The 19,053-nt window shown below is 42.0% G+C and overlaps 1 protein-coding gene across 12 annotated transcripts in view; it reads left to right on the forward strand.

Moving 5' to 3' along the window:
- The window catches only part of CDC42BPA (CDC42 binding protein kinase alpha), a 281,126-nt gene that overhangs the window by 208,404 nt on the left and 53,669 nt on the right, over positions 1–19,053 (forward strand). For 8 of the 12 annotated variants that reach the window (XR_008319045.1, XR_008319037.1, XM_053307023.1 and 5 more), the window contains 5 exons: positions 5,501–5,620; positions 11,957–12,037; positions 13,968–14,073; positions 17,005–17,141; positions 17,675–17,814. Coding sequence is in view for 10 of the 12 variants with exons in the window: in XM_053307023.1 (XP_053162998.1) it covers positions 5,501–5,620; positions 11,957–12,037; positions 13,968–14,073; positions 17,005–17,141; positions 17,675–17,814 (584 nt within the window). In the remaining 2 variants the exon portion in view is untranslated. The remainder of the gene's footprint in view (positions 1–5,500; positions 5,621–11,956; positions 12,038–13,967; positions 14,074–17,004; positions 17,142–17,674; positions 17,815–19,053) is intronic. The other 4 variants (XM_053306983.1, XM_053306993.1, XM_053306977.1 and 1 more) reach the window with 3 other exon arrangements.

Raw genomic sequence — 19,053 nt, forward strand, 5'->3', positions numbered from 1 at the left:
ACCATTTAAGCCATGGCACATCAGGTCCCATCTTCCAGAACTCACAGAGCACACTTGATACAGAAACTTAGGATTTATGTCATCCGCAGTACCCATCCTTCCCTTGGCATGCCTACATGTGGCCACTATAGGCATGGTTCCTGTCTGTGTTCCCCCCCAAGCACAAACCATCCACAACATAGATTGAGAATGCCAAAACATACATAGGACTCCATCCAATTACAGATGACAGACAATACAACCACCATGGCCTACCTAAACAACCAAAGTGGGACCTGATCCTGATGTACTCTGTCACACTTAGCCACACAAATGTGGGAATTGTGCATAGACCACCATATCTGGCCACTCATGAATCATATAGCCTGGTTACAGAACATCAAGGCTGACTCACACAGCCGTCTAAACCAAGTCTGCCACAAATGGTACCTAAACCACTGTGTGGTAGGAGAAATGGGGTCTGCCTCAATGTCTTTGCCACAGTGGACAACACACAATGTGCAGCCCTTTGCAGCGGAGGAGGACATCACCCATACTCACTGGGGGATGCTTTTCTGATCCAATGGAACATGGACTTACTTTGCATGTCCTCCCCCTTTAATACCTAGAGTACTGCAGAAGATCCAAGAGGTCAGGGCAGATTGCATAATGATCACTCCATGATGGCCACCCCAACTATGGTTCACCACTGTACTAGAACTCTTGGGATTGCAACGAATGCACTTATTCTGCAACCAGATCTGCTCACCAGAGACCATGGTGCAATGTTTCATCCGGATGTAAAAATGCTTCATCTAACAGCTAGGCACATCTCTCATAAGAAATAAAGGACCAAGAGGTCTTAGATATTCTCACAGCCTCTCGTAAGCCCTCAACACATAGCTCGTATGGGGCTAAATGGAAAAGATTCTCTTCATTCACAGCTTCAAAATGGATCTGTCCCTAGGAAGCATCAGTTGAGTTCATACTTTCTTACCTTTTTAAAATTTTTAAAAGTTGGGGTTATTGATTACATCACTGAAGGTTCATTTGGCAGTCATGGCAATCTATATGGGCAGGCACCCAATTTTTACTTTGCTGCCTGTTAAACAGTGTTTTAGGGATTTACTTCATTTATACCCACCAAGCCCCAAACTGGCCTCACGATGGGATCTGAAGGTAGTGCTCTCCACTCTCATGAGGAAGCCCTTTGAGCCGCTGGCAACATGCTATCTCAAATATTTGTCAGTCAAGACTGCCTTCCTCTTGGCCATCACTTTTCACTCTGCCCGTCATGTGGTAGAGTTGAAAGCTCTTCGCGCTGACCCACCTTATCTTTTCAAACTGATAAAGTACTGCTCCACCCAAATATGTACATACAAATAAAGTACTGCTCCCCAAGATTGTTTCCCAGTATCATGTCTCACAGGATATATGCCTGCCTGTCTTCTTTCCATCCCCGTCCTCCCAGGCTGAACGAGAATGGCACTGCCTTGATGTGAAGTGTGTGCTGTCCTTCTGCCTACACTGCACACATGAATTCAGGATCTTTTCAGCTCTCTTCATCTATTTCCCTGCAGCCCACTAAAGGGAAACAGATCTCATCACAGCAACTATCATCCTGGATCACTACTGTGGATATTCACTTTTTGGGATAACACTACTGGGATATTCACTTTCCGGGAGAATGTCACCATTTCTCTGGGCCCATTCTACTAGGGTAATTGCAACTTTGACAGCATTCCTTCAGGGCATTCCCCTAGAGGCCATCCATAAAGTGACCACCTGGAAAGGACCATTATCATTTGTCTGCCACTATGGGTATGGATACCAGGTCACAGAGGGACTCTCAGTTCATCACACCGGTGATCCTGTTGGTTATTCAGTGACAGACTCTGCTGCACCCATCAACCAGGTGAGTAGCTTGCTAATCACCTCTAGTGTAAATTACAATGGGCCACTATGAAGAAAGTCAGGTTGCTTACCTGTAACTGTAGTCCTTCTAGTGGTCTGTTATCCATTCACACAACCCTCTCTCCTCCCCGCTGCAGCAGCTACCTGACAAGTATATATGAACAAGTACATTGTGGTGGTCTGAGACTGAGGGAGTAAGCTAAAGGGGGTGGGGTTACCACCAAAATGCTACTTAAGCTCTGGAAAAGTCTGAGATACGTTCTGCCTATGTGCAGACACCTTTAGTGTGAATAGACAATGGACCACTAGAAGAACTACTGATACAGGTAAGCAACCTGACTTTCCCATTGAGGCATTTCTCCACACAGCAGCCTTTTGCAATGGGCATAGAATAATATCTGTGTGTAGAAATTTATTTTTAATAACAAATAGATCTTGATGGATCCGAGGAAGTTACTAGGTTTTAGATCTGTGAGTGCACTCAAGATATCTTTACCTCCACTGAACAGATGATTAAAAGCAGGGAATTTTCTTGGACTATGTTTTCCCCTCTTCCCAACTGAAGAAATTTGGGGAAAGTCATTTTCAGCACAGTATGCCAGGGGTCCACAAACATAGTAGCAGGCACACAGCCTGCTACTTATCTTCTGGATTCCTGGAGTAGGACAGCTCCCTCACAGTCCCTGGATGCATGGCCAATCCTTTGCATTGCCATTGTACCATTTTCTACCTTTTTTAGAAGAGGAAATAATAGAGTGGGGAAAGGCAATATAAAAGAGAGAGATGTGCACACCTAAATGTTATGTCCTCTCTATGTCATGCTGCCAAAGATATGCTATGTGATATGTCTAGGACCAACAAACGGAAGTACTTTTTCACACAACACATAATCAACTTGTGGAATTCTCTGCCACAAGATGTGGTGACAGCCAATAACCTGGATGTCTTTAAGAAAGGTTTGGATAACTTCATGGAGGAGAGGTCTATCAATGGCTACTAGTCGGAGGGCTAAAGGCCACCTCCAGCCTCAAGGGCAGGGTGCCTCTGAGTACCAGTTGCAGGGGAGTAACAGCAGGAGAGAGGGCATGCCCTCAACTCCTGCCTGTGGCTTCCAGCGGCATCTGGTGGGCCACTGTGTGAAACAGGATGCTGGACTAGATGGGCCTTGGCCCTGATCCAGCAGGGCTGTTCTTATGTTCTTATGTCCGTAACAGTTTGATCTGTTGGAATTGATAGAACCAAAGCCTGTCTTTTAAAAAAATACATAATCACTGTATAATGAAGCGCCAATGGCCCACAAGTACAATCACAGGCTTAATTTTACACATTTGACTGCCCTCTACTGTCTATGGAACATTATGGAAGACTTTCTCAGAAACAATGTCAGACATAGTACTCAGAGGAAATGGGGGGGGGGATACTACTGTGTCTCTTCTAAGTGTCCAGTTTTCACTTGTAGTCCAAAAGCAGTGTTTTCAAGGTTGCAGAAATGTATCCTTGAAATAATGTAGTGCACTATATTAAATAAGGGAAATAATAATTCCTGATATTCAGAGGGGCATGAAGTTATAATTTGTTGCTTTTAAATCTGAGCATAAAAAAGAATTTCTGCTAGTGATTGCTGCAGTGCTTGAAATGGTTTATGGAAATGTAGCAAACAGATGTATTGATAATACAGCATTTAATTATTTGTACTATTGTTAGCTTAATCATATAGCTCTCATTATTTTTTTTTAAACCCTGAACTTTATTAAATGTCTCAGATATTGTTTTTCCCATTCTACGCATTAGTATAAAATAATATAGAAACCAAGAATTATATTGGATCCAAACAAAAAGAAAGAAAAAAGAAAGGAAATTGTGCATACATCTGTTCTCTACTAATTGTTTGTTTAAATGGCAAGTTATAAATGTTGGATAAAGGTGGATTTGCTGTGTTTTATTAAAATAGTTAAGAACATTACATTTTATTATCTCGGGATATTAAAATTTATAAATACATTATGGTATAAATAACTTGCATTCAAGATGTGACTCACCAAATGGCAACTGATAAACTTTTAAAAAGAGTTCATCGATTTCTGTTATATAAAATTATGTGGGTGTGTATGTATGTGTGTGTATATATATATACATATATATGTATGTGTGTGAGTGTATTCACACACACACGTGTATATGTGTGTGTGTGTGTGTGTGTGTGTGTGTGTGTGTGTGTGTACTGGGGGTGTGCACGCGCGCATATATATTTGGATTGTTATTTCTTTTGTCTTTTTTAATGACTTGTTGAGTGACGGTGTAGGGTAGCTATTTTAAAAGTTGTAATTTGGCTAAGGAAGGCTATAGACATCCATTAAAAAAAACCTCCTTGCAAATAATATTTTAAACTTAGCAAAACTATTTCTGATATAAAGATCTGTAGGGTTGTTGCATCCTAAGTAACATAAGCACAATTGCCCTCAAGGAAGCAATCTCCCCTTCCTCTTCCCTAGGGAAGCCCCTGAAAAAACCCACTCCTGAGAGCTAAGAAGTCTCTTCAGGAATGGCATCATTTGTGGAATGAGCAGGCCTGCTGTGGGAGTCAGGGCACAGACCTGGAGTCAGGTCACAAACATCTTCTGTGAACAGACTGCATGTGGAAGATGCCTCCTTGCAGTTTCAAATTATTCCCCCCACCCTTCCAACTGCAGCCTCCTGTGCCATAAATCATTACATTGCTAAGGGTGAATTATGATATAATCCGTGTATTTGCCCTGTGTCCCATTTGTACATACATATAAACATTGCTAACTTATCAAACACTTCTAATTGTAAGAACAGAAATTGGAAAATATAGCTCAAGGTGTTGCTGCCAAATAGAATTCCCTCCCCCTATTATTTTGCTTTAGTTATTTATGCTTCATTAAAGCCTAGGTTTGACCCAGTATTGTTTAGTCTTTCCTGTTTGACAGCTACAGACCAGTAGAACTGGAATGGAGGGGGAAACATGGGGTTTCAAACATATATGAATAGTGTACCTAAATTGTACTTGTGCAAGATACATTCATGTATCTTCAAAGCACTTTCCTGTAAATCATCATTATCATAATGTATTCTTAACCCTTTGGTATGGCTCCCTAACTGTGAGATATAAAATTAACATAGAGGGGAATCACCATGAACATAACATGTTTTCTATCTTTTGGAATTTACAAAAGGACTACAATCTGTTAAGCCCATTTTTATCATTACTGCATAGTGAAACACCAGTGGCCTACAAGCACAATTGCAGGCTTAATTTTACATTTTTGACTGCCCTATCCTGTCAGCAAATGTATGCTTAGAGTGGACTTTACTGATTGATGTGCCAGTACATTGATGCACTAGTACACTCTTGGAGAAGCTAATGTTGTACTGCCTTTGCAGAAGGATAACTTGAAATATTTAGGGTTTGGTTGCAAACTTATTATTTACTCTTTACCATTTTTTAAAATCTTAATATAACTCCCCTGTTTGCATTTCTATTGTTTTTGAGGGAAATTGTGCATTTTTAAAAGTGGCTTCTTAATCTTCTTTTCCCCCTCCTTTTTTTCTTTTGCTTGTTTCTTTCCCTTCGTTGTTTCTCTAGATTGATTCTGTTGAAAATTTTACCTTATCTAATACGCCTTCACGGGATGAAGATATCAAGTGTCACCTCCATTCAAGATCTAGGTCCCCTTCCACAGCTAGTGACATTGAGCCAATTGAGGTACTAATTCTTGGAACATTTGCTTAAGAATTGTATCCTATATCACAGTGTTAAATAGGTTCAGAACAAATTAGTTTGTGTTTACGCAGCTATTGAGATGCAATACACTCCAGTAGAGAAACAGGGACTTCCCTGCATGGACGGGGAATTCTGTTAACTGTTTGTCCCTCAGCCTATGATGAGAATCAGTCTGTGGAAAAAAACTCTGAATCTAAAGGCCAGTTGACATGTGGCTGTTGCAAGAGTATGGCGGATGCATGTGTGTAATATTCAGGCAGCTGGAATTGGATTGGGCTTCCTTGTGAATCTGCACTTGGTGGCATACTTGGGTTTGTTGCCATGCAATGTGTGAAAGCACCCAAAGTCTAGAGCAGGTAAAAAATTTTATTGGCTCGGTCAGGTGAGCTGAATTGCCTCTGCTGCTTCTTTTCAGGTGTCTTCAATTGCATTTAGGATGGAACATTATGACATCCACTTTTCCTCTTTTTACAGCTCCTTTCATTTGTTCTATGGTGCATAGCCTCACCAAATATCTTTTTAACATTTCCTTTGGCCCATCTGGTGGGCCACTGTATGAAACAGGATGCTGATCTAGATGGGCCTGATCCAGCAGGGTTGTTCTTATGTTCTTTGACTGGTCCTTGTGCTTAATTTGGGTTCCATCTCAATCCATTACATATCTCTCATAGAAACCTGCCAACCAAGCCTTCATTTAAGCAAGTTAAAAAAAACACCCATAGACCAGGGGTGCCCAACCTATGGTCCTCCAGATGTTGATGAACTACAACTCGCATCTCGTATTGAATGCTATCTTCCGTTTAGAAACAGGGTTGACCAGAGTTGAGGCACAGGCGTGGCTTCGTACATTTAACTACTGGTTTAAATTACATGCCTGCCCCCAGGGCCTTGCCCCCTTGGTTATGAAAGATGAGTTTCACTCATTCTGGTGCAAGAGCCTCTATGACAATTTGGGCAGATATGGCTTCTCACCGCAATATTTATTGGCTTTGGGTCATGATGCTGCCAAAGAAATTATTAAACTGTGTATGGCAGATATGGAGAAGCAATTGGATTTAAGTCTGTTTATCACCAGTAGCACTTTAGGTGATTTGTCAAACTACCCCCAGGCAGCTGCATACCTCACCCACTTGACCACCTTAAACCAGAAGAGAGCCTTTTCGCTGGCACGGTTAATGTCTTTATGGATGTGCACAGTCCGGACTGTTCCGGACCGGCACCGAGGGGGGATGTCCCTTTAAGGGCGGGGGGGGGGTAGAACTTACCCCTCCCGCCGCTTTTCCCCCTCCGGCGCTGTCTTTTAATGTGAAGTTTTTGGGGCGGCAGCGTTCTTCGCTGCCTCCCCTGCTCCCATCGTCGCCTGCAAGTCCTTCTAAGAGTTGTACACATGCGTGCGCAGCGGCAACAGGCATGCGCGGCGGCAACAGGCGTGCGCGCCGCCGCGCGCATGTGTACAACTCTTAGAAGGACTTGCAGGTGACGACGGGGGCAGGGGCGGCAGCGAAGAACGCTGCTGCCCCCAAAACTTCACATTAAAAGACAGCGCCGGAGGGGGAAAAGCGGCGGGAGGGGTAAGTTCTACCCCCCGCCCTTAAAGGGACACCCCCCCCTCGGTGCCAGACTGCTGGACCGCTCCGGTCCGGTCCGGTTCGGAACCAGTCCGGAGGCCTCCAACATGGCCTCTGGACCGGTTCGGGACCCACAGGGTCCAGAAAAAAATTCAGCGCTGGAGGGGGAAAAGCGGCAGGAGGGGTAAGTTCTACCCCCCCCCCCCGCCCTTGAAGGGACACCCCCCCTCGGTGCCGGTCCGGAACAGTCCAGACCGTGCACATCCCTAAATAAATGTCTTGCCTTCTGCCGTTTCAGATGGCAGATTTAAGGGGATACCGCTAAGGAACCGTTTATGTCCATGTGGTTCACGTGACACTGAGTCTGTCTTACATGTTCTTTTACACTATGCCTATTATAGGGGCATTTGTACTATCTGGATCGAACCATTTTTTAAAAATAGGCCTGATCAATCAGAAGGTATTACATCTCCTATCTTTTGATGGATCAACATGCAGTTGTCACAGTGGGGATAGCAGTTTCTGTGCAGCAGACTGTAAACTGAGACGGGAACAACTTAGTTTTAACTGACATTTTTACATAACCTGATGTGGTGTTATCAAGTTTTACAATTTTGATTTTGTTTTGTTTTATGCTGATTTATATTTTGGTGTGTATGTTGACTGGTCATTGACCGTAATAAATTATTACTATTACAACTCACATCATCCCAGTTGTGTCTGGGAATGATGGGAGTTGTAGTTCAGCATCATCTGGAGGACCACAGTTTGGGAACCTGTGCCAATAGAGGATTTGAGTCTTCAGCATCTCTGACTGTGTTGCAAACTGCTTTTGAAACTGATGGGAGTTTCAAAAGCCATTGATTGGATAACTTTGGGGGTAGCGGGTAAGCTATTCAAACAATAACATTTCATTGGCTACTACAAGTCCCTACTATGGTAGGGGCTATGGTAGGTCTTTCCTAGTCTCGCACCTATGGTATATTCACTTTAATTTTGGTTGAATCTGCCTCTGTTTTGCCCACAAATCATGTTTTGATTTTTTAGTTAAAATGAAGCCTGAGCTACTGGTGCAGGATTTTTGTTGCATATATATCCTACAGTTGTGGTGTAGCTTTTACCAGTTCCCCTTATTGATAACCTATTTTTCACTGTAAATACATCAAAAGTTTATTCTTCCTTTCATCGTTTGACTTTCAAATGCTACCAAGCCTTCCAAAATACAGGGTGTGGTTTTCTGTTCTTAATTGCACTTTTTAATACAAGCTGATAGGATGCTGCCCATTGGTTCTATATTTGAAATTTGTGTATTGAAAATTGTGTTACATATTTCTAAGGTCTGTACTGCTCACTATGTTAAACCATTTATCTGCCTTATTTTCTATTGCCTGATGTTATTGCAATATCCAAGTGCATTTTCTGGTGCTGCTCAACTTCTTAACATGTGTTAATATATTATTAGTGTTCCCTTTAATTTTTTTCATCTGTGTGCTGAATTAGCTTTGTTCTGGGCAGCAATTTCAAGGCAGTGTACACACACATGAATTCAGAGTTGAGACTTTCTGATTCAGCCTAAGTGTGGGATCTAAAATTAACAGAGAGGTCATAAAAAAGCTTGTGAGCATGCACATATGCACACGCCTTAGAGGGTCATCTCCTACCTTCCTCTTCCACACACACATATTTTCCCTCACCTGACTCAGTGGGGAAATGCTTGACTGTCAAGCAAGAGGTTGCTGGTTCGAATCCCCTCTGGTACACTTATATCGGGCTGCAGCGATATAGGAAAATGCTGAAAGGCATCATCTCATACTGCATGGTAGATGGCAATGGTAAACCCCTCCTGTATTCTACCAAAGAAAATCACAAGAGACTGTGGTCACCAGGAGTCGAAACCGACTCGATGGCACACTTTAACTTTAACTCAACAAAAGCTCTTATTTTAATCAGATTTGGGTTTCGCATTTAACAGATAACCATTTCCTGATCAACCCCAGGAAATGGCGGGGGGAATAAACCACACATAGGAAAAAAATCAGAGAGAAAATCTCACAAAGAGCAATTCAAGGGAGCTGGGAGTGGGAGAGAGGGAATCACAGAAACAGAAAAGATTAAAAGATTCTTACTTCTACAGAGCAGCTCTCTCCCTCCCTCCATTAAAGTTGGACAGGTCACATGAGTGGGACTGCAGAAGCAGAGTTAGTACTGCAGGGATAGGGAGGAGGGGTCGGTGGCTCCCTTCCCCCCTCCTACACCCACCGTCATCCTCTGGCTCCCTCTTCATATCTCATTGGAAGTCTCGTGAAAGGGGACTTTGGACTCTCTCGATGAGACTTCCGATGAGATCTACACGCCAGAGCTGGAGGAGGCGGCCTGGCCCGGCAGGTTGGAGGGGGGAGGAGGTGGTAGCGTGGCCCGGCCGGGTGGAGAGGAGGAGGCGGCTGTGGCCTGACCAGGGGCTGGGGGAGACCAGGATTTTGGCAGGCATTTGGGCAGTGGCAACGGGAAAAGCAGCGGCGTGATTGTGCAGTTGCTAAAAACAGCTGCGGGGGGGCTGCAATTTTGTATGTGTGCTTGCAGGTGCGCAGCTTAGAGCAAACAGTGGTTATAATATGTTTTACATATTATAAATGAAAGAGCAGTAGAAAAATAATAAAATCTTATTTCACAACATATTTGTGTGGGCCATTCATAGGAACATAGGAAGCTGCCATATACTGAGTCAGACCCTAGGTCCATTTAGCTAAGTATTGCCTACACAGACTGGCAGCGGCTTCTCCAAGGTTGCAGGCAGGAATCTCTCTCAGCTCTATCTTGGAAATGCCAGGGAGATAACTTGGAACCTTCTGCTCTTCCCAGACTGGCTCCATCCCCTAAGAGGAATATCTTACAGTGCTCACACATCATGTCTCCCATTCATATGCAACCAGGGTGGATCCTGCTTAGCTAAGGGGACAAGTCATACTTGCTACCACAAGATCAGGTCTCTCCTCCCTTTTTGAGGCGGCAGCCTTCTGACCGCATTCCACTCCCAAGGCAGACGGCTCTCCACAGCGGGCCGGATGGGCTGGCTATCCAAGGCCAACCGACGCTCCATGGCGCTTCAGGATCGTTACGTTTAGGGAGGATTCTGACTTAGAGGCATTCAGTCATAATCCCACAGATGGTAGCTTCACCCCATTGGCTCCTAGGCCAAGCACATACACCAAATATCTGAACCTGCGGTTCCTCTTGTACTGAGCAGGATTACTATTGCAACAGTACATCATCAATAGGGTAAAACTAACCTGTCTCTCGACGGTTCTAGAGCTGTGCAGAACGTCCTTCTAGTGGGATGCTGAGCCTCAAAATGAGCCATTTCGAGTGTTCCAAGCTTGGAACAGAATGGCCTTAAGAATGGGGTCCTGTTCCAAGCTTGGAATGGAATTACCCCATTCTGACTGTTCTTGATGCCATTTTGGATTTCAAAATCATGGTCTTTATGGCCACTGCGCATACGCTGCAACCATTTCCATGGTGGTGCTGACCACGCAAATGGCCACCATGCATGCACAGAGGCCAGAAAAACTGCCATTTTGAAATCCAAAATGGCGGCCAGAACGGTCCGTCAGAATGGGGTTTCCATCAGAACAACTGGCTGGCCCAGTTGTTCTGACAGAACATTTCACTCATTTTGTGTTCCGTTCCGAACTCAGAACAGAATGCAAAATGCATTTCATACACACTGTTATTTAGTTCTATAGTTTGTCCAGTCAAGCATACTTCATTAGTGTACATACCTTAAAGTTGTTGTTGTTAATTTTAAAAAGCCATACAGCACAGTAGACTGACAGTTTATAAAGATGTTTATGCCTCAGTTACCTTCCTCTTTCAGTGAAAACTTGTTTTTCTGCACCCAGCCATATAATATTTCACTTCATATCAGCCATTATCATTAATAATTATTTGTTAAAATCCTCTGCTGCTTTTATAGGAGCATTGGTGGCAGATTCTCTGTGTAGGTCTGCTGTAACATAATTAGCTTGCATTATTAGTACAGAGACCTGTACTTTTGACACCTATAGGAATTGATGTTGAGGTGTTCTGTGTCATTTAATCAGCAGATTCCTGTTTAGTGGGAATAGGATGGGTGATAGTTTCCTCAGGTGGAACTAGCTCACAGGATTGACTTAAAAACTGTGTGTTCCAATTAAAAAAAAAACATTTTCACTGGATTGCATTCAGAGCAATAATTCCTGAAGTCACTTTGTGGATATAAAATGTCTAGATATCAGAAACAATTTATATACTATATATATATATTTGATGGATAAACTTCAGAGCAGGCATAGTGTATATTTTAACTGATGGATAAACATAAAAGGGAAAAGTAGTTATGTACTTCTGTTGTTGCTGAAAGGTATCAATTTTGCGAAATGTCTTTGCTAAAAAATAAATTGATCTTTCCAAATGCTGAATATCTGAGGCTAATCCAGTGGAACAAATACTTAAATAAAGCACATTTATTTGCTATTTAAGTCTTAAGCTATATTCAATGTTGTAAAGAAGATCTTAAAAGGTGCTTAAATGTGTTGCTAAATAGCAAAGTGCTGAGCATGTTATTCAGAGTAAATGCTTTTATATGTATTTATTTATTTGCCTTATACCACCTTTCGCTTCTTGTTTTTGTTGCCTCAATTTATTTCTGTCAAGTATTTCTTAATGTTATGCTTTTGATGGCTTAACTAACTGTTGGCATATGTGTGTCCAGGTTTCAGATCATCCTCTACGTCCAGTTCACACACCAACCATGAGATCTCCATATATTGGTTCAGGACTCTCTGTGCCAAAGGTACCAAGCCCAAACGTCTGGCTAGACACTGTATTGAAACCACCACGGCCAGTCTGCTCTATTCCATATTATTCAGTGCACTTATCTGGCACAAGAACACTAATGGCAGTATCATTATGAGTCAAGCTGCTATTTCATGTGTTTAAACATGGAGTTACACCAATAGCATAAAAAGAAAGGTGGGGGGTAAAGAGGGCGGGCGCACAAGTGACCCCTGCTGCACCCTTCCTGTGCCTGCATTTTACCACCCTACAAACGCTCTCTCGAAGCACCTTTCTCCTCAGCTGAGCACACTTTTAATATGCCCAGCTGTGGGAGATGGGGGAAGATTCTGGATTTCACAACCATATTCCCCTTTTGCTGTTAATATCAAAGTGCCTGTCTTTTTGTGCAATTTAGTACAATTCCATATTCAGACATACAGAACTGCCTCCATCAGATCTAGTTTGGTCTTGAGTGAATACTCAGATCACTACCAGTTCTAACTCCAGGCCAGTCTGCAACTTCACTTTGAGTATATGGGTACAGCGGTCTTGGGCTATACCTCTTCACAGTGCAAGTGGGAGAACTGTGTGTTTGTACAGTACATGACCCAAACTGACATCCTTTCCTCTAATGTCCACTCTCCTAAAACTGCCAAAGCATAGAAAAAAACTCTGTCTTATGCCTTTGGGGGCCCACTAGCTGGCTGGAAGGAAGACAGGATATACATTCAAAAATAAATATATGGCTATTTGAGTAATACTTTCAAGGAATGCTGCTAGGAAAGAAAAGTATAGCTGAAGATCTAGAACCCCCAGAAGATTAAGCTACAATGTAGAAAGGCTATGGTAGAATGACTAAGATCTCAATTACATTGCTGTCATATCTTTTAATTTCTGATGACAGGTTTCTGGTGTAGCATCATATACATTATCCTGGACTTTTGTAGTCTGTAGAAAGGCATCTTTCCATTTTCCATTCACCACCGCCACCCCATGTTACCTGGGCAAGGCTGGGGGAAAAAATCTGTAAATGAGAGAGATGAAGTAGTTTCCTGGATAAATAATCTACTACTGCTATTATTTATATAGCACTTTTCAATCAAAAGTTTTCAAAGCAGTTTACTTCTACTGATGATGACGATGACGATGATGTTCCCTGCCCCCAAAGGGCTCGCTGTCTAAGAAGAAAATAAAAGAATATGCATTACATTAAATTCCCAAGAGGTCTCCCATCCAGACACTGACCAGACCTAGGCATGCTTAACTTCAGCAAAGTTGCTTCGTGCTGCACCTTCAAGCCATCTGAATTATCACACAAATGCTATGCTTCTTGGATAGAACGTTGACACTGTGGTGGAAAAGATGCACTTGTTCAGCACTAAATAGTCTTAGGAGCAAGGGTAGGCAAAATGCAGTTAGGTTTCTATTCAATCTTATCTTGGGCTCCTTGCCACAGAAGGTCTAGAACTGTCTCTCTCTTATGTAAAAAGATTAATTCATTCCACACTGTGTAAAAACCAGAATGTTTAAACAAAGTGCAGCTCTTCAGTCTGTTATAGTTTTTTCATCTGCTCATACAGAAATAGATTTTTATTTATCTAGCCTCTCTTATAGAATATACAGGAGTTTGAAAGTACTGTAACTGTATGCATCTGACTTTGAAAGTGTTCTCTTCAAGGTGACAGCTGACATGTCTTCTGGGACATGGGTCAGCCTTCATTAGATTACTGTTCAGAGAATAGAATCAGCAATCAATAAAGAATGAACTATTTTAAGCCATGGAAATAGCCATGGATTTACGTTTTCATTTAAAATTCTGCATATTTTATTAGCATAGCTAAATCAGGCTTTAATCTAACATGTACCATCTGTATTTAAAAATATATATATTGATGAGAAAAAAACCTGGCACTTAATCTTCTTTTCCCCCCCTGTTTGTTTCACAGCCTAAGGCCCATCAGTTTGTAGTGAAATCTTTTAATACCCCTACAAAATGTAATCAATGCACATCTTTGATGGTTGGCTTAATAAGACAGGGTTGTACCTGTGAAGGTAAGATCTTTGTTCTTGCAGAAGATTATAAAAGAAATGTTATGTCACAAGTGAACAGTAAATATATAATCATTTTTATTGTGTTATGTTTCTGTTTTGTTGTTATGCAAATAAGTACTAAACATTTTTAATATCTACCTGACAGCTTCAAGGATTAATTTCTCTAGTTCAGGTTCATAAGAGGTTCAGGTTCAGGATATGATCCCTTTCCCTTTCTCCCCCTCTTCACACACACAGGAAAGAGATGGAAAGCTTCCATTCACAGTTTGAAGAAAACACAGTTTCCTATTACTTGTCCTCTTAAGAGTCGTGTGGGGATTGCATTTCTTTGACTATGTCCTTTCAGGACATATTTAGACATATTCAAGAGTCCCAATCTAGAAAGCTGCTCTAAAACCCAAATTTTATTTTATTTGCATTGGCTGCCAACTTTATCAACAAAAAAGACAATTTGTATGAGAAAACTGAAACTGATTATTATTTACTTTTGCCCTAGTGTAGTGGTCGAATGTGCTGGCAACAGTAATACATAATACAGTTCTGTTCAGAATTAAGTTTTTTTGCAAATAAGAAGCAGCATATATAACTTCTGTTCCTGCAGGGTGTGGGATGTCCTAAGATTTCCACCAACTTCCTTATATAGTGTGAAAGTTAAGATGGGCTCCTTAATTTGCAGTTTGCACTCTTTTTAGAGCACAAGTGAAAATTGAAAGCTTCTTAACTCTCTTCTTGAATGGAAGGTTTTTGATTTACTGAATAAGGATAGCACTTTAAATGTAAAAGTTTCTTCCATTATGCAATTCTAATGGAAATTGCCCTTCTGAAGCAACTCTTAGCCCCAGAAGAGAAGCTTCCATTGGCATCAATGGAAGCTTCCCTTCTGGGGCTAATTGCATCTCTGGTGGTACAGTTTTTGTTGGGGACCATGTGCCCAACATTTTGTTGGAGAAAGGTTTAATTGCTCCCTTCCAGCACACTGTGATCCCAGTACTGATTAAGTTAAGTCCTTCTGCAACAGCTCTTTAAGTAAAACACACACGCACACGAAACACCCTTACCCAAGCTGCTGCATGCTTTATGTGACAATTGTGTTTTCCAGCAGGTGTCCATGTGGTGAAGGGTTTGAAAACCCAAGTGATGCATATTGGGGCAAAGAAACCCAACTTCAAATATATGCTGATGGGATCTGAGCTGACCATGAGTGACTGACCAGGAGAGATATCTTGGGGTTGTGGTGGACAGCTCATTGAAAATATCGACTCAGTGTGTGGCTGCTGTGAAAAAGGCTAATTCCATGCTAGGAATCATTAGGAAGGGGACTGAAAATAAAAATGCTAATATCATCATGCCCTTATACAAATCTATGGTACAGCCACTTCTGGAGTACTGTGTACAGGTCTGGTTACTGTATCTTAAGAAGGGTATTATAGAACTGGAAAAGGTGTAGAAGAAGGCAACCAAGATGATCAGGAGCTTGGAGCATCTTCCGTATGAGGCTAGGCTACAGCATCTGGGGCTCTTTTCCTTGGAAAAGAGGCGACTAAGGGGAGACATGATAGAGGTGGACTCCATCAGTTTTTAGAAAGCATGTGAAATCTTGGGTTTTTACCCAGGCTTTTATATTAGTGTCTCTACTGCTGCTCCTTTGTACTTTGTATGGTTATATTGTGCTTGTATTTTAAATCTTTTTTGTCAGATCTGTGTTTTTATATTCTAGCTTAATATTTTAATTGTGCAATTTTTATAGTCCTGTTTTAATTTTTCTGTGTGAACTGCCTTGGGATTATTTTTATTATTATCTCTTGTTTACACAGTCATACAGGTGTTATTTACTGGTTTGTTTTATCCAGACATCGAGTCCTTCCCAAGGACCTGGGATGGCTGAATTTTATTGTCAATTGTTATAGATATCGTCGCAGAATATAGGCCGTTCCCAGTATTATTATTATTATTATTATTATTATTATTATTATTATATCCTGCTCTTCCTCCAAGGAGCCCTGAGCGGTGTACTACATACTGAGTTTCTCTTTCACAAGAACCCTGTGAAGTAGGTTAGGCTGAGAGAGAAGTGACTGGCCCAGAGTCACCCAGCTAGTTTTATGGCTGAATGGGGATTTGAACTTGGGTCTCCCCGGTCCTAGTCCAGCACTCTAACCACTACATCACACTGGCTCTTTAATGAAAGGTGGTATACAAATTTAACAATCAATCAATAATTCAGTCAGTCAGTCAATCAATCTATATTAAATTATGCACAGAGTGGAGAGGATGTTCGGAGAGAAATTTTTCTCTCATACACACAACACTAGAACCAGGGCTCATCCCATGAAACTGAAGGTTGGGAAATTTGGGACCGACAAGAGGAAGTACTTTTTCACATAGCACATAATCTTTGGAATTCTTTGCCATGGGATGTGGTGATGGCCACCAGCTTGGTTGGCTTTAAAAGGGGCTTAGACAAATTCATGGAGGTCAGGTCTATCAATGGCTACTAGTCTGGTGGCTGTGGGTCACCTCCAGCCTCAGAGGCACTATGCCTCCCAATACCAGTTGCAGGGGAGCAACATCAGGAGAAAGGGCATGCACATACCTCTTGCCTGTGGGCTCCCCAGAGGCATCTCGTGGGCCACTGTGAGAAACAGGATGCTGCACTAGATGCGCCTTGTGCCTGATCCAGCAGGGCTGCACGTTCTTATGTTCTAAAGGGTCATGTGCTACTCCACCAAGTGTAAGCCTCCCCTTTACAAGTTACAGTGTTCATTGCATCTGCCACATTACAATGTGAAACAGGTCCTAGGAAATCAAGTTCCCTTAATAAACAACAAGATTGAAAAGTTGGATGTCATTCATCATTTTCATGCCATTACATTTACTTTGGCTTAGCCAATAAGAAGGAATGTTTTTTCAGTGTTAATTCTTTCCCCCCAGTGTGTGGATTTTCATGCCACGTGACCTGTGCAGACAAGGCACCAGCGGTGTGTCCTATTCCACCTGAACAGACAAAGGGTCCTCTGGGGATTGATCCGCAGAAAGGCATAGGAACTGCTTATGAAGGGCATGTCCGGGTAAGTACTGTATTGGAAAACTGAACTTAGCTTGATGGTGAATATCTCACTATTCACCTACATCAACAATTAAAAATGTAGCATTGAATTGTTTGGTTTATGTAGGAGGGTACATCAACTTTGCTTTCAGTTTCCTATATAACAATTTTTCAGAGGGTGTGTGAATGAGGAGTAGCGGTGTGGGGGCCACTATCCTTGACTGCTGAAGTCATAAAACTCACCTTATATTCAGTTTCACTACATGTTATTTCTGGGAAGAAGTCATGTAGGGCACATCCACACTACAGATCTATATTGGTTTAAGTGCCATGACTTGTTGCCAAGGAATTCAATGAGCTTCACTTCTCTGAAGGAGTTAGTTCACCATGTTCCTTTGGGAAAGCAATTGCAGTTAAGAGTGTTTGTAATGTAACTGCAGTATAATCTTCAGTACTTGGTTAAACACTGAAATTAAACTTTGCATTTGCAAGATACCGTACATAAAATGGCATGAATTAAAATCATCAATATTCTTTTTTTACTTGCAATTACAGGTCCCTAAACCATCTGGAGTGAAGAAAGGCTGGCAGAGGGCACTGGCTGTTGTCTGTGACTTCAAGCTCTTCCTTTATGATATAGCAGAAGGAAAAGCATCCCAGCCCAGTGTGATAGTGAGTCAGGTTCTTGACATGAGGTAGGAAGTGTTATGTGGTGAGTTTGTTTTGCTTCCAGAGGCAACCAAATGGCCTCCTTTTGAATTCTCCAGAGTATGATGGAAGTTCACGTCTGGCATTCATTTTTCTTTAAGTCAAATCTAGTGGGCAGGGGGTGGGGGTTGTTTGTTGGGGAGGGGTGTGTGTGTTGCTTTGCTTTGATAATATGTAATTAAAAAGTACCATTGCTAGCCAAGTGATGCCTGTCAAATAGTCTGCATTAGTGTGCAAATTTGGGCTTATTTGGCCTTGTCATTCTAACTAATAGAGTTCAGAGACGTTAGCTGAAGATTCAGTTGTTCTCTCTGTTGACAATGATCATTATCTCATTTAGGCATTTTTAACTGGGTACTCATCACTTCCTCTGAAACGGAGTAGTTTTTCCGAAGTCTAAATGACAGTGGGTAGGACATGCTGGAAATATCTGGGCCTGGGCCACAGGGTTTGGTTCAGGCCAACAGCTCCTCCACTGTTTTGATATTTAAACCTTTAAATGTCCTCTAAATGCTTTATTTCTGTTTTGAAGCCATTAATCACTAATGTATGGCAGGGGGCAGTTCTGGGGCACTAAGAATTGATCCAGGGCACTTGCCTAGGTGGCCCAATGCTGTCAATGCTCCTGACAATGGGCAGTTAGGATGATCTTCCCCTTACATTTGGTGGGAGAAGTAAGATCATGCCCTCCTGGTCTTGCCAAAATTTCACACACGGGCATCATGTTTGCATAGGGCCTATGCACATAAAATCTTGTGTGGACTTAAACCTTCATCCAGTCCTGGAATCAGCTGTACAATTCAGGGCTATGTATGTGTAATTGTATACACAGATGTCACACACACACACACACACCTGTCTCGTTCTGGAGGCAGGACAGATGTACCTAGTGCGCAGGATGAGAGCACGTCGTCTTTCTCCCTCTCCATGTGTAGAGTGGTGATCATTGGATAAATTGTTCAGGCCAGCCCAACTGTAATGGCTTTAAAGCAAATGGATCCTAATTTTATTCATTCTTTTATATTTTCATATATATATACACACACACACACACACCCCTGTATAATGCTTATACAGGAGGACCTTGATATTCATGGGTATAACCACGGTACAACCACGGATACTGTTCTTTTCCACTGTACAACCACGGATACGGAAACCATGAATACTGAGTCATTGCTGCAATGGGAAATTGGGGGTTAGGTTCCCAGACTGGAGAAAACATC

The sequence above is a fragment of the Hemicordylus capensis genome, chromosome 1 (assembly GCF_027244095.1).
Source record: "Hemicordylus capensis ecotype Gifberg chromosome 1, rHemCap1.1.pri, whole genome shotgun sequence".
Taxonomy (NCBI): Eukaryota; Metazoa; Chordata; class Lepidosauria; order Squamata; family Cordylidae; genus Hemicordylus; species Hemicordylus capensis.